This window comes from Phalacrocorax carbo, chromosome 3, assembly GCF_963921805.1.
Source record: "Phalacrocorax carbo chromosome 3, bPhaCar2.1, whole genome shotgun sequence".
Taxonomy (NCBI): Eukaryota; Metazoa; Chordata; class Aves; order Suliformes; family Phalacrocoracidae; genus Phalacrocorax; species Phalacrocorax carbo.
In genome coordinates, this window is record NC_087515.1 from 61,795,500 (window position 1) to 61,821,166 (window position 25,667).

The 25,667-nt window shown below is 38.6% G+C and overlaps 1 protein-coding gene across 4 annotated transcripts in view; it reads left to right on the forward strand.

Annotated features, from left to right (window-relative positions):
* Nucleotides 1-25,667, forward strand: part of TULP4 (TUB like protein 4) — a 172,164-nt gene that overhangs the window by 23,825 nt on the left and 122,672 nt on the right. For 3 of the 4 annotated variants that reach the window (XM_064447095.1, XM_064447096.1, XM_064447097.1), the window contains exon 2: nt 5,570-7,867. In XM_064447095.1, coding sequence (XP_064303165.1) covers nt 7,616-7,867 — 252 coding nt within the window. In that variant the 5' untranslated portion in view covers nt 5,570-7,615. The remainder of the gene's footprint in view (nt 1-5,569; nt 7,868-25,667) is intronic. The other variant, XM_064447098.1, reaches the window with a different exon arrangement.

Consider the following 25,667-nt stretch of genomic DNA (forward strand, 5'->3'; position numbering starts at 1 on the left):
GTGATAGGAGAGGCTGGAGGGGTATGGCTTGTCACAAGGTTAATCTGAGAGCACAGCTGAATCTAGCAAACCAGATTGATATTGGTTAAGCTGTTTTGAATGTTCATTTCTGAAATTTTTAATTACATCATTTCTCTGATGTAGTTCACAGTGGAGCACCTTCAGTGATCATCCTGGCTTAAGTGAGGGGCACGGTGTGCCATGTTAGGGGTTGAAAAAGAAGCAATGAGGGCTGCAGGAGCAGAAATATCTTCCTTTTGTCTTACAGCTGAATGCTTTTTATTGTGACGTCTAGCCCTCAATTATTTTTCTGGTTTGCTTCCCTGCCACATAAGCATAACAGATCTAGCGTTATTTGACTCAGAAATTTCCTGTGAGTGTGTTTGACCAGTATCTGATTAAAGGGACTCGCCAGCAGTTCTTCCACAAGTGGATATAATATTTATTCATCTAAAGTATATAGTTACTAAAGAAAGTGTTTAAAAAAACAGACCAAAACCAAACAAAAAAACACACCCAAGTTAGGTATTCTCTTTCTTGCGTGTTTTGGTAGGTTCTGTTTAGCTCAAATACCCTTAGCTTTGGGGCTGAGTCTGTTCTGCAGTGTTTCTATCTCTTCTAACTTAATTTCCTTGTGAACAGCATAACTCTCTACCTCACTTCCTCCAAAGGCAGGGTTTTTAACAAGTTACTGTGTTTCATGTCTTCAGGCCTCCACCTTTTGCAGAATGTGTATAAATTTGGCAACTCACAATTAATAGCTTCTAACAGTTTGCTTAAGGACTCTTGGTGTTTTTCTTGAAAATATTTATCCTGAAGGCATTTTAAAATGTGTTTCTTGCGTGTTCATCCTAACTGTATTTTTTAATTTAACTTTCATTTAATCTGATGGTAGAGCATCAAGCATTGAAAGTGGAGTATATATAATCGTTCTAGAAATAATGCAAATATTTCCCTTATTTTTCATGTAAGACAGCAACATGAAAAAAGACCTTGCACTTTAAAGAATGTATGTAACATACATATATTGCCTTCTCCCCTACTACAAGAACCCAGGTCATTCAGCACATCAGAAATGCTGATCAGCTGCTACTGTTTTTTATTTTCACTTCTCTGAGAGTGTAACTTGGTGGAGGATATCGTTGTAAGTTTGTTGGAGTATTGCACTGAAATAAATTTTGTCAGTATTCACAATGAATGTCTGCTGAACAGCCACTAATACAAGCTTCACTTCTCTCAATATGACAACAAATACATTTTCTGTCAGTTTTATTGGCTTAATGATATATAGGTGCATATAGCTAACATTACAGTGTCTGTGTTAATGCCCTGGCAGTTGTAACACTGCCCGACCTTACACCTTTGCAATGCATCTGTTTCTGTGCAGCTATGCTGGGATTACAGATCTCTTCATGTCTCTGATTAGCATGATTGACTGTCTTGCCCAGGCCATGCATCTGTCCCTGAGTAGTGGAAGGACAAACATTGTGGAGAGAAAACCATTTAAGAACAAACAGAACAAAAATCAAACATCTAACTTTTCCTTGCTGCTCTTCCTTCATTTTTCTAGGGGTAAAGAATATTTTTACAACCACTGGTGAGCTGGTTGGTGTTTGTTTAGAATCATGTCCTCCAAATTAGTTTTGTATTGTTGTGTAATATGAAAGAAAGGTAACATCAATGACTTATACTGCAGTGGAAGGTGAATGAAACAAAGATAATTAGAAGAGAAGAGTGAAAGAGAGGAAAACCAGTACTTATTCAGATCAAAATTACATTTTTTCCTATGGAATTGGCCTTTTTTTAAAATGGGGAAAAAAAAATCCTTTTACCTTCAAACCAGTTATCTTTTCTTGTATGTACTTCAGTCTTTTTAAGAATTAAGTAGCTAATTTTGTTAAATAATTTTCTTTCCTTTTAGATAGGATTATTTAATAATCTCTGTTACTTTATAAATTGGACTAAATAAACAACAAAATGTATCATCTTGCCAGCTTCTAGCGCTGTCATATTTGGCCTGAATATGGTGACCATGTTACACAATGAGCCAATTTTGTATTGCAGTGTTCAGCAATAACCTTAAAGGTTACTCCCACAGTCACCATTTGATAGCTGGTAGGATCATCTGCCATCACCTTGTACAGGACTGGTTGTAGTTTGATCCTTCAGAACAAAATGCAAGTTCATGGTCTCACTTTTTTTTTTAAGTATTATGCAGTCTTCATGGATACTGGTGTATATTTTTTTCCTTCTTAGACTGTGAAGGGAAGGAAAACTGCAGTTTCCTTTGACCTCATACAAGTTTGACAGGAAGGTAATCTGGTTAGGCTGAAAAATCCTGGAATCTGGTAGCCTGACTTTGCAAAGACTCGGTAGGTTATGGTTTTTTTCCATAAGATGTTTGGGTAGCCAGAGTCTTCAAAATGCAGCCTGTGAGTCTTTGTTTGGTTTGTTTTTTTTTAGGATAATAATTTAGAAATAGTGTGTACTACCCAAATTTTGCTTTTCTGATTTCCTTCCCCTCCCAGTCTCCTTTTATCCTCATTGTCAGATACTCTGCTCTGGAGCCTTGAAGAGTGGGGTTTTGAATAAACTTAAAATGCTGAAGAGTTTGCTGCAGTGTTGGTACACTTGGCTGTGCATGACTTCTTTCTGTCAACAAAAGAGACACCTCAATGAAAGATGCATGAGAACAAGCAAATATTTTTCTAGTTGTCCAACTGTGGCTTAACACTTACACTTTATATAAGTTAATGGAAACAGTTAGGAGATAAAAATGTTGAGTTAAATATTGACACAAAAATATGAGAGCCACTGTTAATAAGCTCATTTTTTAAAATTAATACCTAAAAATATTTCTATAATGTGGAAACATAACTTGTTGCTGGTTTTGCATTTGAGAAGAGTTATGCTTTCTAAGCAAAATCAGATAAAATACTTGTGGATCCTTCTTTCCTGTGTCTGAGGTCTAATACGTTTTTGTCTCATTAGGTATCTGTACTTAAGTGTTTTACATCACTGGGCTGAGACTCAAAACAGTATTGGAGGATGAGTTCAGGTAGCATCTCCCTTTGTTAAAGGGAAAATCCAGAGCAAAGGTATTTTCAGCTACCCTTTAAGTGAGAGTAAAAGTAGGTAACGCAATTTGTTGATATTTAGGGTCCTAGTAGTGCTAGAAATAATTTACCAGCAAAACCAAATATTTTTTCACAATCCAATATCTTTCTATAATTAGCTCTTGCCCTGCTCTGAAAGAAAAGATGTGTAAAGTTTGATTATACAAAATCTGCAGCTAAAAATTTAGTTTGGGTGAGTTTCATCTAGAAGGCCAAGTTCTGTTTATACGGGGAGCCCAAACTGAATTCAGGCAAATGGTAAGATCGTGCAAGTAACACCTACCTCTTCTGTAATGCTTTTTATCCTTGACTCTTACACATGCTTTGCAATACAGGAAGTAACCATTACCCTTGTGGTTCATGGTGGGGAAAAGAAAGCAAAAAGCTTGCTTTAAACATGTGAAAAGGAGCAGAATTGTGGGACTGCTGTCATGGTAGAAGAAGGGGGGGTGTCTAAATTAGTTACTGATTTTCTTGAGGTAAGACTAGCATCTGAATGTTTTAATTAGATTATTTCTTAGGAAATACTGAGTGGGTGGAAATCGAGGAGAGGGGTATGGAAAGCATTAAATCTGAATATATAATATATGTAATCTTAATCCAGCCTATCTTTTGAGTGTTTAACATTACAGTCTTAAAAGTGTTTTTTACCCTCTCTACTGAATGTAAGTACAACACAAAGGAAGTGTTGACCCTCAGTGATTTAAAGGTAAAATATTCTCATAGGGTGTATTGTATTGAGAAAGAGGTATTTGAATAATGAGTGACTTTATTCCTTTTGTGGTTATTTTAGATTTTAATCTCTCCCTGTCCAGCATTCCTAATGCAGTTAGGATATTTTTAAGAGGAGAAGCCTTTGGTTTGTCTAATCTCGAAAGTGATGGTAAATGGGACTCAGGTGAGAGAAGGTTATTGGCCAAGACGCAGAAGAATCTTTTTCTCAAACTTGTTAATTTTCTGTGCAGTGAGTAAGGACAGAAATTGCATACGGATTTTGTGCAGAGCCACTGCATCTATAGTTCTCTCTATTTTAAAGTCCACTGGTAAAGTCATGGTACTCGCACCATTCAGACAATTCTGTTTAATGCTTAGCTCATGCTGCTCTAACTGATGTTTCAGAGACTCTCTGTTTTCTCAGTAAACCATTGGTTTTGTTTCTCTGTAGGATTAGTAAAGGCATGCATCATAATACACGTGCTGCTAATATAAAATGTCAGCTCTTCAATGCAGATGTTAGGAAGACACCAGTGCATATGGAAATAATAGCGCTAATCCTTGATGGAATCAAGTTTGCCTATGGGATAAGCGCAGAAATTCTTCTTCAAGCCATTGTGTTCTGAAAGTTTTTCTAAATGTTCCTTTATATGAACTTTCTCTGGACAGTAATTGAGAAGCATCATAAATCTGGAAAGTCTAGGTGATGTTTCTCATATCCTCATCACACTGTGATGAAAAAAATTGGTAGCAGCCATTATTTTTAAAGCTTCGGATAGTTGTAATGCTGAAAAGTTCTGTTTGTGACTCACCAGACCTCATGGACAGTGTTCCTGATAAGTGTGCTAGATGAACAGCGTTGTAAACTACTTTATGACCTTGCCTTTACATCTACAAATTTTTCTTCTCATCTTTTTTTAAAAAATTCTTATTTGTACATCTATGCTAGACTGAAAAAAGTACTTAATTACTCGAAACGTAAGGTTAGTACAGTGCCTTATGTAATAGAGACACAACCATTTTTATGGCTCTCATGAACATAATGAATGCAATTTTTAATTTAAATGAGCTGTCTTTAGCAGTAACTGTATAGGTGCAATAACTGTGTGTATGTGTGCACTTCAGGTACAACTTCTGGAATATCCTGGACAGCCTTTTGCTTCGTCTTTTCTACTCCATTTACATTCTTCTGTATATAACTGAATTTGGGTAATTTTTTCCCTCTTTTTCAGATGGAGACTTACACAGGATTTGAGTAGTCTTTAAATCTTTAAAATTCATCTGTATTGATTCAAACTTTTAAGCTTTAATTTTGGAGTATCTTAGATCTCTTTAAAGTGGTAATTTAAGCCTTGGAGGAATCTTCTTGGGCTCCTTTGAGACTGATAACTTTAGGAATGTACTTTCATGGTACGGAGCATCTTTCATATGAGGAAAGACTGAGAGAGCTGGGACTGTTCAGCCTGCAGAGAAAAGGCTCAGGGAGATCTTCTCAATGTGTATAAACACTCAATGGGAGGGAATGAAGATGAGGGAGCCAGGCTTTTTACTGTGCTGCCAGTGACAGGACCAGAAGCAATGGGCACAAACTGAAACACGGGAGGTTCTCTCTGAACTTTAATCATAATGCTTTGATTACTGTAACAATAGTCCTTGTATCTTTAAGTTGTGGCTTATTTTATTCACTTATGGTTTTTTTCTTCTTTTTTTTTTTTGTGTGTGTGTGCTTTGTCTTGCAGAGTTGGAAGAATCCAGGGATTTCATGCTTTGAATGACGGGCGTCTTACAAGATTACCACAGCTAAATTGAAAAGGCAGATGCAGCTCTGAGTACCAGATTGAGCTTGGGTGTGCACTGCATGTACACGAAAACGCACATGTTTTTGTCATCACGTAGAGTTACTCTTGCATATTCCTGAGAGCTTTGCAATTGATGAAAATTAATTTGAGAACCAGATGGAGCACCTTCATAGCACAGGAATCAGTAACCCATGGAAAGACACCTGCCAGTAATGTTCAACTTTCTACATGGTCTTTACTGGTGAAAAAAGTTTGCAAGAAGAGGAAGAAAAAACACACTCTGCACAGGAAACGCCTAATAAATACCTCCACAATCTAAATCAATAGCTGCGAGGGAAACAGAAGAATACAGAGGGTAGAGGAAACTGATTTTGTTACTGCAGAGGAATAATGTGTGGTCTTTGGCACATTTTGCTTTGGGCTCAATAGATTGTGAATGGACTAATAAATCGTGACCATATGTTGAGTAATGATGACTGGAAGTAAATAAGTTGAGGAACTATGGGACAAGTCTGGGCATTGAACTGAGCAAATCTCATCGTCCTTCTTGAGTTAACCAGGTCATCAAACTTGCATATTCTTTCTTCCTCTCCTTTTTCCTCTTTTCACTTAGTGTGGTATAAATACTAATTAATTGAGCTCATAAATGTTATTCAAATAAAACAATTGGAATACTTCATATGTTTCCTTCTTGTACAGCTGCAAATGTTGTGTCTGGAACTATGAATCTGTGCTGTAGACAAGCATCAAGAAGGAAAGATCCGCTCAAACAAGCAAGGAAAATACTTAGAGAAATAGTGAACCCAGGAAGTCAGATTTTTAATGCTGCTTCTCTTTCTTTTTTAGATGATTATATTTCTTCCTTCCTTGAATTTTAGAAGATTTTGAAAGAGTGCTTACTTGATGTGCTTTAATTCTGGCATTTGTTTTTTACGGTAGGATGAAAAGTCTGTGATTCCTTGTAGCAAAAAAAAAAAAAAAAAAGGGAAAAGTAAAGGAAAAACAGCTTGACATTTTAGCCTGTTTCAGAGGAGAGAAAACTTCATGGTTCACCTGAGGCAAACTTATCTGCTTTGAGAGCTAAAAGCTTTAGAGCATTTTTGATTCTGCTATAAATGAAGAGGGGGTTTCTTTTTCATTCGTGTGTGGCAGCAAAAAGTGGGAAAGCAGGCAAGATAGCGTGATAAACAGTTCAGGCTGTGTTGGGTCTCTGGTGGAAAAAAAGTGCTGCAATGAAAATTGGATTGGCTTTGGATTGCAAAAACTTTTGAGTCCAACAAGCAGTTCAGTACCAAGAGGGATTTCCCAGCTGGCCTGGCACACCAGTGCCTGCACAAGTTCGGGTCTGTTGTTTCGCACGGTTTGTGTGCCTTTTTTTCCCTTTATGCAATCTCTTTCAGCTTTAGCAGCAGAAATACATCAGATGGAAAAGATATGCCAGAGGGCAGCTTGGAAAAGATGAATGTCATATATATACATATATATGTATGTGCGTGTGTTTAAATTTCTGCAACTGAACTTTTGAAGAAAATCTGACTGGAGGAAATCTTAAAAGCCTTAAGTTACTTGAAACCTACACATTTGCAACTCTTTGTCTCTGGAATTGCATTACGCTAAACTGGAATCTCAGGCTGTATAAAGATTATATCAAGTTGAGCAAAAAGATGACTTAACCATTTCTTGAGCGCCTCTTATGAAGTAGCTGTTTCTCCAAAGGATAAGTGCACCCTCACTCTACAGACTCAAAAACAAAAATGAACCTGAATTTTTTTTTAAGTGTTACTTTTTCTTAGCCAACTGCCATCATCTTTTATAGAGGAATTTTTCACTATGCATTTGGTGGATATTTATAAACACTGACCCCATCTTCCTCCCTTTCAATGATCTATCCCAGGTCAGTCTTATCAATAAAAAAAAAAATTGGTTTAAATTTTGTGCACTAGACATATTACTTTCTTATGTCAAAAAATAAAATATTTAAAAAGCATGTATGCAGCAGTGGAACATGGGCCTGTTCTTTGCAGCGATTCCAACATCCTCTGCCTCTCCTGGAAAGGCAGAGTCCCCAAAAGTGAGAAGGAGAAACCAGTGTGCAGGAGGCGGTACTATGAGGAAGGCTGGTTGGCAACAGGCAATGGCAGAGGAGTTGTAGGCGTCACTTTTACTTCCAGCCATTGCAGGAGGGACCGGAACACCCCTCAGAGAATCAACTTCAATTTGAGGGGCCACAACAGTGAGGTAAGCAAAATGTGTGTTACGCTTTAAAGGAAATGATAGCAGTCTTTTTTTTTTTTTTTTTTTTTCTTTTAATTGTATTTCTGCTTGAAATTCGAGAGGGTAGTATGAAGGAGGCTCAGGACTAATCCAAATATGTTTGGGATCTGTTGGAATCTTTCTAGTAGATTCAGGTGTATGAGGCTGATGGTGGAGAGGTTCTCTGGAAATGGGTCTCGTTTTGGTTTGGCCTATTTTCTCCTCCATTCCCCAGCACCTCCCAGTTTCCAGGCAAATTCAATAAATGTGTGTGAAGAGAGTTAAAACTTGTGATGGTTGACTGCTTTTACACAGTATTAATGTCTGGCTTGGAAGACTAATGGAAAGGCAGGGGAATGGGAGAGGAGCTCAGCTGAAGTCTGCCAGTTTTTCAAAAGCTGCGAACTGGAATGGCCCACAGCAGGGGGCAGCTGTCATCGCTAGAAAAACTTTTACTTTTGTTAGAAAAAGGGCCAAGTGGGACTTCTCAGAAAAATGTTAAGATGTCCTGCAGTAAAGTACTGTAACTTCAGAGTGCAGGGCACATTTTTTCTGAAAGGGATAAATCTGTTGGTAAAAGCTGGTATTTCAGCTGTGGTTTACCATCTTCCTGGCACCTATGTCTTTCTCTGCATAATGCTTCATGCAAAGTGCAGATGATGCCCCGTAGTATGCAGAGCTTCTTGGGCAGGTTGAGGACTTAGTTTGTTTCTGCTTTTTAGTTAGGCTGAGTTTGGATGTGCTGTTTGAAAAGAATCTGTCTGAATCAAAGCTTTGCTCTTAGGTTAGTGGGTGGAATGACATTGTACGTATTGAAATGAAAACCGAAGATACAATGTGGTTTTTCTCATCTTTGGTGCCACTTACTCCTCAGGCTCTAATGCAGGCTGCCCTTTTGACGTAAGCTGCACCAAAGATTTGGAGGTGGGTGGCTTTGGTTCTTGTTAACATTAATAACAATCATGTGTTTAAGCAGAAAATGGAGCAGGGGATAAATATTTAGTCTTAAATAATTGCTTCTACACACTTTGTGTATATGCAGCTGCGTAGGTGTGTTTTAAATTATATATTTTTATTTCTAGATGAGAGCAGATTCGTGTACATATTTGTGTCAGGTTCATTCAAAAAATTACAGCCACCTTTTCCCAAAGGGAAGAATGATGTTTGAATCCAGCATTTTGTTTTGAGCCATCTCTAGTTGTCAGTATAATTTTCAACTGCAAATTGCATTTTATTTTTGAAATGTGTGATACAATGATTGTTTTTTATTTCTCCGTATTTTATTCTCTAACTTTTCTGTGAACCATGGAAAAGGTACATGATAATATGTGTCTTGGAAACAATGGAGGAAGTGCTCTTCATGGGAATGTGAAGTTGTGTTGCAGTATGTGGTAATACGAGACTAGGTTTAAGTATGTGCCAGTTAGGTGGAGAAGATGCTGATGTGCATGCTGCCCAGTGTTTTTGGCTAGTTTTGCTTTGTTTACTCAGTTGGCCGTTGGATTCTCTTTCTGGGTCACTGCATTGGTGTTGTGTGGATTGAGCTGTCCTGTTTGCGCATCCTTTCATCTAACAGTGATTGGCATGAGAGAGGCTCTCATGAGAGAAAAATGTTCTGTTTGAATTTTTTTTTTGTTATTTGGGCCCTTAAAATGTGCTGAGTCAAGTTTGTCATTAATAAAGAATTATGTTTCTGTAGATAATCTTCCTGATAGAAAATGCGTGAATGACCAGAATAGAGAGTGCCAATTCATTTCTCTGTATGGTGCTACAAATCTGGTATGGTGTGGTCAAAAATGTGTCGTACCGAAGGAAGAAAAGTTACTTTAGTACAACAAGCTTTCTGTGATGAGTCTGTGGCTGCTATCAGATTTTCCTGCTGGCATATTTTCTTGAACATTGGTGCAGATGAAAGTTCATCCTTACAAGATGGTGTGTTACACAGCACTCTTCACCAGGCTTACAGAATGTAAGCCTTTTGTAGGAGAATCCCACTGATTTTAGTAGGAATGAAACTGTAATACAGGATTTGTTAGTTGTTAAAGGTGTATAGTTGAATGGACAACAAGATTTTTTCTTTAGAAAACACCTTTCCTTCTAAATCTGTCTGTTGAAAGATTCTTTAAAAGAAAAAAGTTGAACAGCACCACTTATTGCTAATATCCTGGTATATCTGTCTCATTAAAGCTACATTTGTTGTACAGAATGTACCCAAAGGGACGTGGTTGACTTACAACTTTAAGAGCCTGCGTGTTTCACTGACCAGTTGTAGGAGCGCATTGTATTGTCTTGTTTCCCAGAAATGGTGATGTATACCTCTACATACTTTCCTCTGGGATAAAGCTAGGGTGACAAGTCAAGTTTATTGCTTTCCTGACATACATTGCTGCTTTAATATTAGTATGCATTCAGTTATAAAGTGTGAAATGCTGTAACGAACAGAGTGGAAGAGGTGAAAACACAGAAGCTAAATGCTTTGTATAATTAGCAATATGCTGTGGGCAGAGCAGTACATTATATTTCAGTTTGAGGGCGAAAATCTGGAAAAGGTAATGTGGCAGCACTGTGCTTTTGGCAAAAACGTGAGACTGTTTTCAAGGGGGTAATGAAGGTGGATGCTAGTCATGTATTTTTGCTTTGGTTTTCATGATTGCTGAAGAGATTCACTGAAACCTTCTGGTACACAGCTCCTTGTTTGCCTGTAATAGCACGCCTGCAGCATATCAGAACAAATAAGAATGAAGAATCCCCAGGACTGAGTTACTGACACATATATTGCAGTGGTGGACTTGCATGACTCATTGCATTGAAAAAAAATTGAGAATTAAATGCTTTGTAGCATGAGCCACACTTGTGTTTTTACAGTTGCTTCAAGGTTGCTTTTTAGGGTTTGCAACTAGGAAATGGCTGCCATATCATTTTAATGAACAACCTGATTTTTTTTTTGTAATTTCTAAGGAGAACTGCAGTGATTAAAATAACCATTTTCCATTTATTCTATAGCAAGAGGTGAAAATACTTCGTTTTGTGATCTTTTTTTTTAACTTCAGCATTGCATTTACAGTCCTGAATCTCATTTATGTAAGGCTCAGCATTCTAAAAATGAAAATTAAATGGGTAGATATCAAAGGCAGAAGCAACTTTGATGCGAAAGGAAGGGCAAATACGTGTTGTGCAGCTACAACGTGTTTCACATGTAATAGGAACACATTGCATCTCTGACCATGGGATGGGAGGTGTCTCTGTGAAGGTAAGCAGTGGATGGAGCAGATAGGAATGGCTGCAGAGGCATATGGTTCAGTCTGGCTTTGGAGCATTTCCCTTGGTCTGTGAGAACAAACTGGTGGAGGCTGGTGTTCAGTGGATTTCTTCCTCAAGTCTGGCAGAAAGGCTAGAGGACGGGAAGGTGTGCCCTTGTACCGCCATGTGTGAATTAGCGGCCAGGAAGCAGGGATGTGGTAGCCTAAAATACCTTCCCCTCCCTTGCACGTGTAAATGCAATGCTGTGCAGAAATTAGAGTGACATTTGAAAGTCTCTGATTTTGACCTAACTTGACTTTCCTTGGCTGCACTGGGAAACAGTGTTAGAAAAGTAATTGAGCCCATTCCTTTTCTGACTCTTAGTATTTCTGTGATAAATTAAGGATTAAATGAAAAATATCTGGCCACTTCAGCAAGGTTAAGTTTTCACCCAGTGTGACTAGTAAGCTCTGAAGCATGCCAGGCTGAATTTTTTTTTTTCGTTTTTTTTTATATTGTACCACAGAGACACTGGCTTTCAGCTTCTGGTCCATCCTGATGTTTCTTGGGAGAGATTTTCAAGGGGATTTGTGAAAGATAATTAGAAAAAAAGCCCAAAGTTATCCTCAGTGGATTTCAGTTAGCCTTACAGGGATCTTTCCTTCCAGTGAAAAATTTACAGGATGTCTGCAAATCAAATTGGTTGGATGGTGCTGCTGTAGGTATTTCTCTTAATGGGTTCTGTTGTGTCTAGAGTATTAAGATGGTAACAGTTCCTATGGCACTTAATGTTTCTTAAATTATTAGAGTTTTAAAAAGTGTTTTGCAGGTGTATATTTTTTTTTTTACTGCTAACTAAAAAGACATCTTTGATATATTTAATAAGATTCAGTATGCTAATTGTTGGACTGAAGTATTAAAAAGTACTGCAAGAATATGCAAATTCTCATGCGGTGAATTAAGTAACTTGCTGAATACATTATTGAGTAAGCATAGCATTTTTTACTGTGAACATAAAGTGAATTGCTCTTTTATTTACATTTGATGTTATTTGAGTGTCCTAAGTGCATGACTACAGCTGGAAAAACACTCATTTTGTTTGGCACAGGATTTAGAAGTAGATAGGCACATAAGCATATCTCAGCTGGACTGTCAAATGAATTATTTTTAGTTACAGCTTTTGAAAGGAATACTGTCCTTTAAAAATATTCAATCAGTGTTGCTCTTCATCCTACGTTAGTTATGGAAGTCTCTGCACAGTTCTTGGTTTTGTTTTGGTTTAGAGTGGAAGGCAGTTGGTTACAAATTGGTTTTCCTGTTCTAAAAAGAAAGCTGTTCTTTATTCTTTCCACCTTTTAAGCTTGTATGCGACAGTTCTGAGCAGATTCTTTCCAGAAGTCTATTGCTTGCATAGGAAACACATCTTTTAAAAAACCAAACAAATAAACCTTTCAGTAGTGTTTCTTGGTTTGTAGTGTTACTGGTAGGAATATAGGAAACAAAAACCTAGACAGGGCCCCCCACCCCCCCATCAAACAAACACAGAAAAACCAAAAACCAAACCCACACCACACTTTTGTCTGTTTTAATAGTAACAAGCATTTGAACCTTAAATGTGATTTTTATTATGATTCCTGGACAGAAACACCAAGTGAGTGTTGTCAGCATGGGTACCTCGGATCAGTTGTTGCCTTCAGACATGGCTGGAACGGTCGGTGCTGATGAACACTTAAGAAATCTTGAGGTAAAGCAGTACCATAGTGATGCCTTTTGGCTAGAGAAGCCTCAGTGGTACAAGACATACGCTGATGTAAACTGCAGTGGTACTGCGGATCATCTCTTCTGCTTTTCTGTCACTGCATGCAGAAGAAAGGACAAGGTTAGTTGGCAGAAATACTTTCTGTTAAAGCAAGCTAGTATAATTGGAAAAGACAGACAAGCTTTTGGGCATACAATGTTCTGAAGAAGAACTTGTATTTTTGAAAGCTTTCCTAGTTTTTACAATCCTGCTAGCTGATACAATGCTAAATCTGTCTACAAACCATGCCCTCCTTCTGTCCTTAAACTATTATGGCTACAGAAGAATAGTGCTGCAGAGAGAAGCAGAATTAGTGCTTCTGTGGGAAGTGACTTGTAGGAGAATAGCTCCTGGGCCTAGCTGGGCTGGCTCTGTTAAATCTGTATTGTGACTGCTATTTCCAGGCTTTTCTCACTACTTATTTACAGAAAGGACAAACACATTGGGATTTCATGCAGGCTCCTTGTTATACGTTCTTGAACTGTCTGATCTGCATTTGGCCTAGGTACTTGAGTGCTTTTATTTCTTAAAGCAAGTATTAAAAGGGCAAAAATACACGTTAAACCCCTTTGTTAGTATTTTTCTTACCAATCTTTTAAAATTATTTGTTTTAAATCAAACTTTTGATGAAGCTTAAATACGCTCTGTGGCATGGAAGAAGTGTCTTTCACAGCCTTGCCTTAAGAGAATTAGCAAAGAAAATAAACGGAGTTGGAAGTTGGAAGGGATTGATCCGCTTCCCTTAACCAGGGAATAACAGTCCTGCTGCTTCCCGTTTCTGTGCCCTATATCACTTTGCAAACCCCAAAGTGTGGCCTAAACTGTACCGGTACACCTTCTGTACAGTTTATTCACTCTAAGAAGTGTGACCACTTTCAGTATGTCTTTTATCTTTTCTTTGTGTTACTGTTTTTTCCAGCCACACTCAGCTTCTACTTCCATAAATACTTGGGCCTTTCTGTCTGTCTGTGTCTCTCAGTTGCCTCAGAACCCCAGCCTCCCTGAGAGCTCTCCAAGTTCGGGGGGGTTGGCTGCTCAGGACCCTCTCCTTTTATTGAGGTACAGGATTATATTTGATCTGTTTTCTTGCACAGTCACATGACTTTGAAGCAAACCATCCAATACTGCTACAACTGTACTTGAGTGGTGAGAGTTGGTAATGCTGCATTGATGTGCTTCTTGAAAGTTGCTTTTCTATGTTGTGCATACACAGTGTTTCCTGCAAAGGATAGGTCATGCACTCAGGAAAATTTTAAGTTAGTTTTTGTTTCAAAAAGCATCTAGAAAAATCATCCCTCAAGGCTGGGTAAAAGAGGAATATATGACATGGGAACAGTATTGTCAGCTTTTAAAGAAAACTAATAATATTTGTAAGCAGGTTGTCGGTGTGGTTTTGTATTTTACCGTGCTATAACGCGTGGCTGCAGTTTTGTTGTTAGGCAATTCTACTCAAAAAGTTTGAAGTGGAATCAAGCTCACATTTATCAGAAATGAACCCTAAGCTTTTATTCATGTTAAATTGGTGAAAGATAGCAACATGCATATTTCAAGATACTGATATGCCCAAGGGGTGTTTCTTGCCTTTTAAATTAGGGTGGTGATGTCGTTTAACTCCAGTCGGCAACTAAGCACCACAGAGCTGCTTTCTTGCTCCCCCGCCTCTGCCATGGGATGGGGGAGAGAATTGGAAGAGTAAAAGTGAGAGCACTTATGGGTTGAGATAAGAACAGTTTAATTATTGAAATAATAATAATTATGATGATGATGACAAAAATTGGAGAGAGAGAAATAAAACTCAGGAAAAACAAGTGATGCAACCGCTCCTCACCCACCGACCGACACCCAGCCTGTCCCTGAGCAGTGCTCTCTGCCAGCTTGGCCAACTCCCCGCAGCTTACATACTGAGCATGACATCATACGGTATGGAATATCCCTTTGGCCAGTTTGGGTCAGCTGTCCCGGCTGTGTCCCCTCCTAGCTTCTTGTGCTCTTCCTCACTGGCAGAGCATGGGAAGCTGAAAAGTCCTTGACTTAGTTGTTGCTAAGCAGTATTTATACTAAAACATCAGTGTGTTATCACATTATTCTCATGCTAAATCCAAAACTCAGCATTATACCAGCTACTAGGAAGAAAATTAATTCTATCCTGGCCGAAACCAGGACAGGTGAAGATACTTTATTGCTCTGGATAGGAGCAGTTGTTCAGCATGAAACTTTTGGGTGTTCAAGGAAAATAAATGCATTTTCTTTAACAAAAGTTTAATGATGAGGACCTATAGATGTAGTGAATAGGTGAGATTACTACTAAGAGTTGATACCTAAGCTTAGAATATGAGCATCTTCTGAATAAGGAAGGTAACATCTCAATATGTAGTTCTGAAGGTCTTGTATGTGCATACTTACATACTGAGCATCTGAATAATGGAGAAATCAGGTTTTATGGTAGGATTTCTGAACCATAATAATCATTAAGGACAGTTTGGTTTGAACAGTTCCCAGAGGAATTAATCAAATTACAGATAGTCTGAACCGATAAGATACCCATTACAAACCATAAACATTTCACAATATAATTGAACATAGAGCACCAAGTAATTGCTTGTCAAGTAGAGCTAGAATGTAGTGGGACAGACAAAAGAAATTATACCAGCACTTGTCCTTGGGCAACCAGCATCGGTGCTCTGGTAGCAATCTTTTAGGAGCATGTGTGAACTTCTTTTAGGAATCTTTTTCTTGTTTCTCTTTTTAAATCTTTTAGGAACATGTGTGAACTTCTGAGGGAGTTCTCAGTATTCTCTTTGCATTAGAAACGTCTTTAAAGAGAAGTAATCCACCTTTATAACAAAAATGTTACAGGAAGTAATGAAGATAAATTTGAGTTGGGGAACTGTGTGTGAGTTTTCTAAAACAAGCTCTGGTTTTAAGTTTTCAAAATAGAATTGTGATGTTCCAGTTCTGGAATTATTTGACAAATTAGTATATTGGAAAACGGTATCCCTATACATTTTAATTTTTTGCGTTTAAGGAAATGAAATGTATGTAGATTACTTCATTAATGAAGAAAATACAGCTTTGTTTAGCCTGGTCAGAATGTAATGAAACTGCAAAGTACAGTGGATTTATTCCCCTATTCCAAAGGGACCCTCTGGCAGGAGGGATTTTACACCCATTGCCCTGATTAACAGTAGGAGCAGGGTTCTCAGGTTGGTGGTGCCCAATTTCGCAATTTTGCTTGTTGTCTGTAGACAACAGACAACACTGTCTCACATAAGATAGCTGTGTAGCTCCCATAAGGTATGTCTCCCTTAGGCAAGCTGTTGATGTACAGGCTGGATGAATAGACAGTGAGATGGATAGAAGAGTGGCTGAATGGCTGGGTCCACAGGGTGGTGATCAGTGGCCCAAAGTCTAGTTGGAGGCCAGTGACCAGTGGTGTACCCCAGGGGTCAGTACTGGGTCCAGTCCTGTTTGGCATCTTCATTAATGATATGGATGGTCAGATTTACCCTCATCAAGTTTGCAGATGGCAACAAACTGAGAGGAGTGGCTGATATGCCAGAGAGTTGTGCTGCCATCCAGAGGGACCTTGACAGGCCGGAGGAATAGACTGACAGTAACCTCATGAAGTTCAACAATAAGGGCAAAGTTCTGCACCTGGGGAGAAAGAACCATGCACCAGTATATGCTGGGGGCCACCCAACTAGAAAGCCTCTTTGGGGAAAATGATCTAGGGGTCCTGGTGGATGCCAAGTTGAATGTGGGCGAGCAATGTGCCCTTGTGGCAAAGGCAGCAAATGGTGTCCTCAGCTGCATTAGGAGAAGTATTGCCAGCAGGTTGAGTGAGGTGATCCTTCACTTCTGTGCAGCACTGGTGATGCCATACCTGGAGGACTGTGTCCAGTTCTGGGAGGGCTCCCCTGTAGTAAGAGACACGTAGACAAAGTGGAGAGAGTTCAACAAAGGGCCACAAGGACGATGAAGGGACTGGAGCACCTCACATATAAGGAAAGGCTGAGAGAGCTAGGGCTGTTAAGCCTGAAGAGAAGGCTCAGGAGGATCTTATTGATGTATATAAATACCTGTAGGGAGGGTGCAATGAAGATGGAGTCAGGGTCTTCTCAGTAGTGCCCAGTGAGAGAGGCAATGGGCACAAACTAAACCACAGGAGGTTCCCTATGAACACGAGGAAGCACTTTTTCATTGTGAGGGCAACTGCCTCAGGTTGCCGAGAGTGGTTGTGGAGTCACCATCCTTGGAAATATTAAAAAAACATCTAAACATGGTCCTGGGCAACCAATTCTGTGTCCCTACTTGAGCAGGGAGCTTGGACCTTCCAGGGTTTCCTTCTAACCCCAACCATTCTGTGATTCTGTGAAATCTGTTTGTGAAATCCTTTGCACCTAAACTGGTGGAGCAACATCAAAAAAAAAAAAACAAACCCACAAGTCTTGAAGGCAGGCAAGAAGTGCTAAATATGAAAAAGTGTGGAGAGAAGCCAACCAAGTTTGGCTAAAATGAAGGAACAAACTGATGTGCTAGAAGAGGCAGAGAGAATTCTTCTGAGGATAAATCCAGCTGATATTCTAAGTAGTCAAGCAGTTGGAGACCATAGTCAAAATCCTCATGAGGAGTTACAGGCAGAGATAATTAAAATGCAGAAGAAAGTCAAAGCTGTTGGATGTGAGGGTAACTTCACAAGAGAAGCAGAATTCGGGAAGGAAAATTGTTACTAAGCTGAAGATGAGAAGAAACTGCAAAAGCTATGCCCCTTGGAGAGAAGTTTTAGAAGAAGCTGCAGAGCATAAGTCTGTTGTAAGCTATAGAAGTCTGCAGCCCTGCTTAAAATGAAGTAATAAAAAAAATGCTAAATGTAGACAGTGAAAGATCTGACTTCTGGAAGAAATTGTGTCAGAAGATAGTACTGCCCTGAATACTGAATTGGCTCATCTGTGTGTAAAATGGGAAAATGGCAAGTAACTGTTTCTGCAAGGAGAGACAAGGCAGAACTGGGAAAAAACCTGCAGCAGCAGATCATCGCTACCAAGGACAGGAGTGTACATGTACCTGCATATGTGCAGGAGAGACAGGTGTAGCTGGAGTAGAGCCAGTCTCAGAAATGTTGTCCGAGCTGAGAATGACAGTGGCTTTTGTGAAGCTGGGCAAACCTGGGGGGATCTGGCATTCACTGACAGTCAGCAGAAGGCAGCAGTCAGTTCCACAGATGTAGTTTCTAGAGGGGATAATGGCCAGCAGCCGAAGACACAACTGAAGGCCAGTTATTGGCAGTATGGTGACCTCCTGAAGTTAGTGTCTTGAGTAGTGTCCTAGTGAGGGGGCCAAGCATAGGGACCTGCAAGAGGTGTTGGAGAAGTGGAGAAAGAGGGAGCGTTTCTGTCTCTTGGAGGAGAAATCCATCATCTGAGTAAGATGGAAGAAAGAATGACAGAGGGTTCTTCTACTCCGGGAAGAGACAGTGCTAAAGCCTTTAACCTGTAAAGAGCTAGAGGAAGTTGAGTTTTGCAAAAAATCTGATTCCACCAAAAGGAATTAATCCTTTTGGTCATTCTTCAGGTGGAGACACGACAGACAATTATGTCAGTGGAAAAAGGAAGGGTAGGAAGGAGACTCAAATAGGCTTGATTTTTCAATTACAAGATACTAAAAGTAAAGACATGTTTGTAATTTCTAGCTACCCTAATGAGGACCTTTCCTGAGGAGTTACTTTATCTTTAAAGGCTGCACATGTGAAGATAACCCAACAGGCTGTTATGATGATATGAGACAGCTTTCTAATTCTCTGCTATTGGTAAAAGGAGTGTTGATTGCATACTAGAGAGCTTAGTTTACAGGGATACAAGCAGGCCTTTACCTTAGGATTATCTTAAGGAAAAGGGATCCTATTCCTTTTTCTTTCTGTTCCCTTAATTCTGACTTGGTCCTGCAAAGTATTTCTTGAGCCTGGTAATACACAAATATCTTGCTCTTCAGTTCAGAAGTATTCTGGGAGCATATGATGAATCTGTGTTTTCTGCTGCTGCACAGAAGTGATAATGTTAAATGCCTTGTTAATTAATAAACAGTGTTGCTGTGGAAGGAGTTCTATTTATTGTAGGGAATGGATGCTCAAAATGTGGTTCCATGAAATAGGTGTCTCAAAAGTACATAGAGGGCGAAGTGGCTAAGAAAGGCTGCAGTTTGAGAGTTCCTGTCACTTCTTGTTCTGGTAGTACCATGTGATAGACATGTACTTCATGACCTAAATTGGACCAATACAGAATACAGTGCGTGAAATGGAAGGACATTTGATGTTAGAGTTACAAGCACAGATTGTACAATGTGAGCCATTAGCATAAATTATGTTTATCGGTGCATAAGATAAATGCTTTCTCACGTATGTCATCTTAGCAATTCTGCTTTTGCCCACAAGGTGCCCCATTGATTAGAGTAGGAACTGGTGTTTTCCCATGGAACACTATCAGTCATCTAGGTGTTTCATTTAAATTTCATTGCGTTTCCAGCATTCTTACTGTTTCCAGAATAATACCCTTAATGGTTTCTTCAGATTTAGTAGTCCTTTCACTAATTAGGGAACCCAAACCCTGCAGTCCAGTTGGGAGAGAAGTCTGCGTGTCATATGCTCTCTTGAATATAAGCAACACTTAAGCAAGTTATAGAAATGTAAACCAACACTTGTTCATTGAGAAATATGTATTGGAATATATATTTGTTGTTCTTGCTTGAAGGAAATTGGAAGTCTTCTGAAGCAGTATTTCAAATTAAGAATAGTTGTTAAGGATAAAATTTGTCCTGCCTTAAGTACTTTCTCCAGAAGAAACAAATCCAGCGGGGAGGTTAACAAATTAGAGTATTGTCATTTTAATACATACTACTTACGCAACCGATTATACCTTGTTATTATGTCTTATGGCTGCCATAAAGTCATTCTGTTGATTAAACATTCAAATTAGGCTTTGACACAATGTTATTATGTGTTATTAAAGGCCCTACTTGGAGCTGGAGTTTCATTGGGTTAATTGCGGTAACAGTTCTAGTCTCTGTGGTCACTGGGTCCATGTTAAAATTGTCCTCCCTCAGCCAGCTTCCTGCTTAGTTCCCTCCGAGTGAAGAAGTGAGATGTGATTGTGATTACACTGGCCAGGGAGGTGACTGTGTTTAATGGCTGGCAGTGGGTGTCAGTAATTACAGGGGTAGGACACTTCTCCGTCCCGACGGTCCTGAGCTGCCGCTAACAGCTAAAACGTGCTACCTTACGCTTGAGATGGGAGAGGAAGATGCCTTCTCTAAAAACAGATGAGCCTAAGCTACCATTTGAGGCAAATTCATGTAATTTTGTTTCTGTACATATCTAAAATTTTCATACATGCCTCAATTTTAATTGCTGTTTCTGCAGCTCTGATGCATAATTATGACAATAATCAAAACTTGTTTGTAAGACTTGAAGGATTCAGTTTGTTCCTATGACTAGAAAACATCATATAAAGAAATTGTATTCTACATATATATGTAAAAGGATTTGTAATACATTATTTTATCTGACAGTATGCAAGCTAAGCTGTTGCAAAAATAACAGCTGTTGAAGAGTTCTGTTCCACAGAAAAGTAAGCTAATAGTCTCCTAATGTTTCATGCTTTACTTCACTTAGCTTCATGAAATATAAAACAAATGTTTTATATTGAGCTAAAAATTCATATGGAGATCAATAAATGTGCAAATAGATGAAACATACCATAACATATGATACTATTTTAAATGAGAGCACAGCATTTTTTATAGAAACCTTTGAATGTTTTTCTTACTGTGAATAGACATGAATCACATACTAACTGAAGGAGTAAGCTTTCTGTCCTCATATTTTGCCTATTCAGATGCTTTCTTTTGGAAGAAATAATGTCTGCTTTTACTATGGCTGTTTGTGTGCTTTAAGTGTTTCTTTCCTACAAGTTCCTCATGTTTAGTGCTGTAAATACTCAATGATAATAATGGCTGAAACGAAACTAGAGACACCTTTTTGATATATGTACCCAAGATGAAAATTATTGCTGTGCACTGGGCGTTTTATTACTTCACTTGAGATATTTTATCAAGGTAGGTTCTGAGTGTGACACTTGTGTACTGAAACGCATGGAGATTTAGTGACAGCTATATCTCCTGTCTGAAAATAAGACACAGACTTTAAAGATTTTTAAACCTGATGTTTTTGGGTAGCTGTTTCTTGTGTTCTTTATCTTTGTAATCTTCAGGACAGAAATTTGAAAACTTCTTAATACTGAAGGCACTCTTGTTTCTTAGCTTGTTTTGTTTTGTGTGTTTGGTTTTTTTCTTTCTTCCTAATACTACTAGTACTATTAGAAATAACTTGTTATAAAAATGTTATTTTCAAATTATGGTGGGAATAATAGCAGCACCTGAATTGTTGGCACTGTTTCTACTCACTCTCTAGGAGTTGTAAGGTTTCCTGTATTATTTTTGTAGTGCTGAGAAATAGAGAATTTTACATGATAAGCATACATTGTTTTTGCCAGCATTTATTCAAGCAGGGGTTTTACCAATTTGATGTAGAGATCTCATATTGTAATTAATTATATGTGAAGTGGTAGCAGTGTCCATGAGAGCAGGGAGAGAGCTGAGAATTTAGGTAGAAGTGGGAATGAGCAGGCCCTGGGGAACAGGGCAGCCTGAAGGGCAGGGTGGGAGTTTGGGACTGTTTGGATGCGAGATGCAGGAGTACCTGGAGGGGACAGGAGGCAGAGAGAGGGCAGGCCTCCTGCCGCTTTTCCGAGGAGACTTTCTGCCAGGTCCTGGGGTTGAAGCTATGGTTCTGAGGTCCCGAACTCCCCTTGTTTCATAAATAGCTATCAGATGTGCTCAAAACGTCTTCATCCTCTGTAATGAGTGATCCAAACCAGAGATGACAACTTTAATAGCTGTTAGTTAAATGTAGATAGTAGATATCAGTCCTGCTCATCGTTTTGTGGATTGATGGTAGATGTCAGGAGCAACATGTAGGTTTTTCCTATTTCTTTTGTAAAGCTTGAGCAATTTGTCAGACAGCCATTGTGTATCGGAGAGAAAGATTAAGCTATCAGAAGTTATGAAATGTCAGCATTACCTACAGTTGTTTTACTGTCAGTTCATTTCTTTGAATGTGTTGGTGCATACATATTATGATTCAGTTTTCAATTACCTGAATACATACCTTTTTTTTTTTCTTTTTTTTGACTCTCTGGAATTCTCTTCCCTTCAGCGCCTGGATGGTACCCATGGATGAGGGAAAGTTGCCCAGCAAACTCTTTATTGGAAATCAATAAGTATGCAGTGAAGGGCATGAAAAAAAGTGAATTCCTGTGTTTGAGGCAGCTGAATCTTGCTGTGGAGGACTGGGTTTTTTTGCTGAGCTTTTCACCATTCACCATAACCAGGATGTATTTGTCATTTTCTGTATAATGGTAGTAATCATTTTACTATCTTTGGAACTGTGAAGATGGATTAATTAATTTTCATTAAATGCTCAGACACTATAATTCCACACAGGTAGCCAGCATTTCTTGGTCTTAAAGCATTTGTGACTCTAATCTTGATATTCTTTTGGGGATTTAATTTCACAAGCCAATTTAAAAATAAATTTTCATAACTCCAGAGTTTGATTGTAAGTAATATTTGGCCCCACAGCACATGGGCACCAGTGCAGTGTTTTTGTGGTATACATCTACCTAATATCGAGGGAATCCTTGATGGACAGCATAGCTAACTTAAAAACTTGAGATTTTAGGTGTATAGCAGTCAAAGTTAGGGGATTTTTAGTTATGTTTTGTGTCTAGCTCATTGAGATTCAGGCAGTTCGTCATCTTAGAAATCACCTGTTCAGAACTTCAGAACAATCATAATGATGTGGATTGTGCCCAGAGGATGTATAACACAATTCCCATTAATGGGAGGTGTTAATAATTGAGTTCAGTGTTGTTGATGGTAACATTAGAGATGTTAGATCTAAATTGTCCTGTTGAGCTTGACTTTTAAAATGTTCTAAAAAAATTCTGTGATGTACTTATATGCTGCAGTGATTATTAAGATGAGAATCACAGGCATTTAATTGAATCTGAAACATGGTAGTGTGACTCCCTTGGGTAGGCGTGAAAGCTAGAAGAAAGTCAGATAGTACGTGAAGTTTCTTAATGTCAGTTAACTCCAGAATCACTTGAGAAATACAGTAAGTTTGCTGATAAACTGCCTGCACCCTCACCAGTACTGCAAATAGCACCTCAGTCTGAAAAATCAAGTTGAGCTCTTAATCTTCACCAGTAATCAAGGGATTTTAAGTTACTGTGGGTTAGCTCTCCTGTATCATCTGTCCAACATGGTTTAAGTGGGTTTAAGTGGGTATAATGGAATGAACTGTTGTATTTATGAGTACAGAGATTTCTTTGGTTGTGAAAGCAACAAAAACATGTAATCTTTTATCTTTACTGTGCTAACTCTGTGGTGTTAACTTTTTATCTTGAATGTCAGCAGAGGTGAGCTTTGAATATACACGGGGAGCAAATTTATTGAGTAAACAGTTGCTACTGTTAAATAAATCACCCTTAAGGCTGCCTTTTAAAGCCTTTACGTTGCCAGAATGAGGCAGAAGCCCATAAAACACCTTACAGAAGGTATGTGAACTGTAAAGGAGGCTTTAAAAAGGTGGTAAAATATATTTTTAAATGCCCTTTATACTTCCAGGTGGTTGTGGAAGGTGCATTTTTGGGTTCACTGTCCAATGTGATGATGGTTAATTTTCCAAATCATTTTTACAGGTGTTCTTTAGCAATGACAATTCCATTGTACTGTGCTGTGGTACTTGTGGGTAGCTTCTGTAAGTACAGATTTACCTATTATTCTTGCAAATTGAATTTTTCCTCCATAATTTTCCTCAATAGCAAAAGATGGATTATTATTTTTTAAATATTTGTGTGGACAGTACTGGTTTCATTGGAGCATGTTATATTATGTAAAGTATTAATCTAGTCTGGTGATAATGACAACTTTCTACTTGGGTTTTTTTTTTTTTTTTTACAAAATGATAGTATTTGAACTTTTTAACTTACGATACAATTTTCAAAAGCCATTTCACTCACTCCTCTTAATCTTTGTAATTCTGCTTAAAGAAAGTAGTTTGCTGCTTTCTTCATTCATTACTTGGGAAAAGTAGGGAGGGGAAACCTTGAATATACTTAAAATAAAATCGAAGACATGGATTTTCCATTTCTATGAGCCAACAGTAGTCTAAGTTGAAAAGAAGAGGCTTGGTTTTGATCAGCTGAAAATTTTTGGAACAAATCTATTCATGACAATCATGTAATTGTTTGATGGAAGGCTTCTCACCAATTTGTATTCATTTTTGGGCGGTTATTAGCAAGCTAATAACTATGGATGCTGTTTTGAAATTTCCTGTCACTTCTTGTCATTGTTAATGGAAGCAGTGGGTGTCACTCCAAGGGATCAGCCTGGCATTTTATACCACATTTCTCACAGGTGGTGATGAGGGGTGTAGTTTATCTAGACCAGTGATGCCCAGTCTTTCTACCTAGATGAACGGATAGCTTATTCAAGTATTATGAGAAAATGGCATGCTTTGGCTCCTCCTCTGCCACACTGGACTTTGTGTGGGGCACTACAGTCATGTACTTTCCAGAAGCAATAAAAATAAATAGGTACCTTGTACCAGCGAATTATATTTGACCCTCAGGTGGAAGTTACCTGAGCAGCAGCTGTAGAGTATGCTCATTACCTTGTTTCACTGAAGGTGGTACAAATGTGGAGCCCAGGTGCTTTGTAATGGCTGTGCTAAGGAATGAGATTTGGCTGCCCTTCTCCTCTGTGTTGTTGCCACCAGCACTGATAAATTCTTCTGCCTTCCACAGCTGAAAGAGCCACTGCATGTTTATGGTGGTAGCACTCTGTGCTGTAGGTAGCCAGAGTTGATCTGTCACTGGAGTCAGACTTAGTCCTGAAGCTGAGTTGTAGCAGAAGCTCTTCGTTCGCTTACCCCATTTTGCAGGGTTTTTGCTAGTGAAGGATCCCAGCAATAAGAGACTGAGTCAAGCTACAGAGCGAAGACCACCAAGGCAGGATGTCTCAGTCACAAAGATGCCAAACAATCTGACATCAAAAAGCTGTTAAAATTTACAAGTATATGAGACACTGTAGTACAAATAGCATGCTGGGTCTTTTAAAATATTAATCTATTTTATGATCTCCCTTTTATAAATAAAGCTATATAATAAAGTGCTCCAGGGTCCTTTCAGATGAAAGGCATTAGATAATGGCGCCTTTGGATGTTTATCTCTTGTCTGGGCCTGTTAATTCATTTATCACTGAAATGCTTTATTGCAACAACCCTATTCTTGCCCATGTGTGGTGTGAAACCATTTGAATGTCATCCTTATTTATTCTAGCTCATGTATTAAGTTGCCTATTGTGAGGTATCTATGGCCTGAATTAGAACAGATATCAAACACTAAAACCAAATCTCTACATAAAACTGACAAATAAAATATATAGCCAAGCAAGATTTAAAAAAAAAAAAAAAAAAATCAGGCACAAGGACAAGCCCAACAGACCTCTTGCAAACCACCCACAAAGGGATTAATTCCCAGCTACTCAAAGGAATGGGGAAAATATGGTAACAGATAAAAGAGCAAAGGGAGGAGACCCAAAATAGATAAAAATAGCTCAGTTGAAATAAAC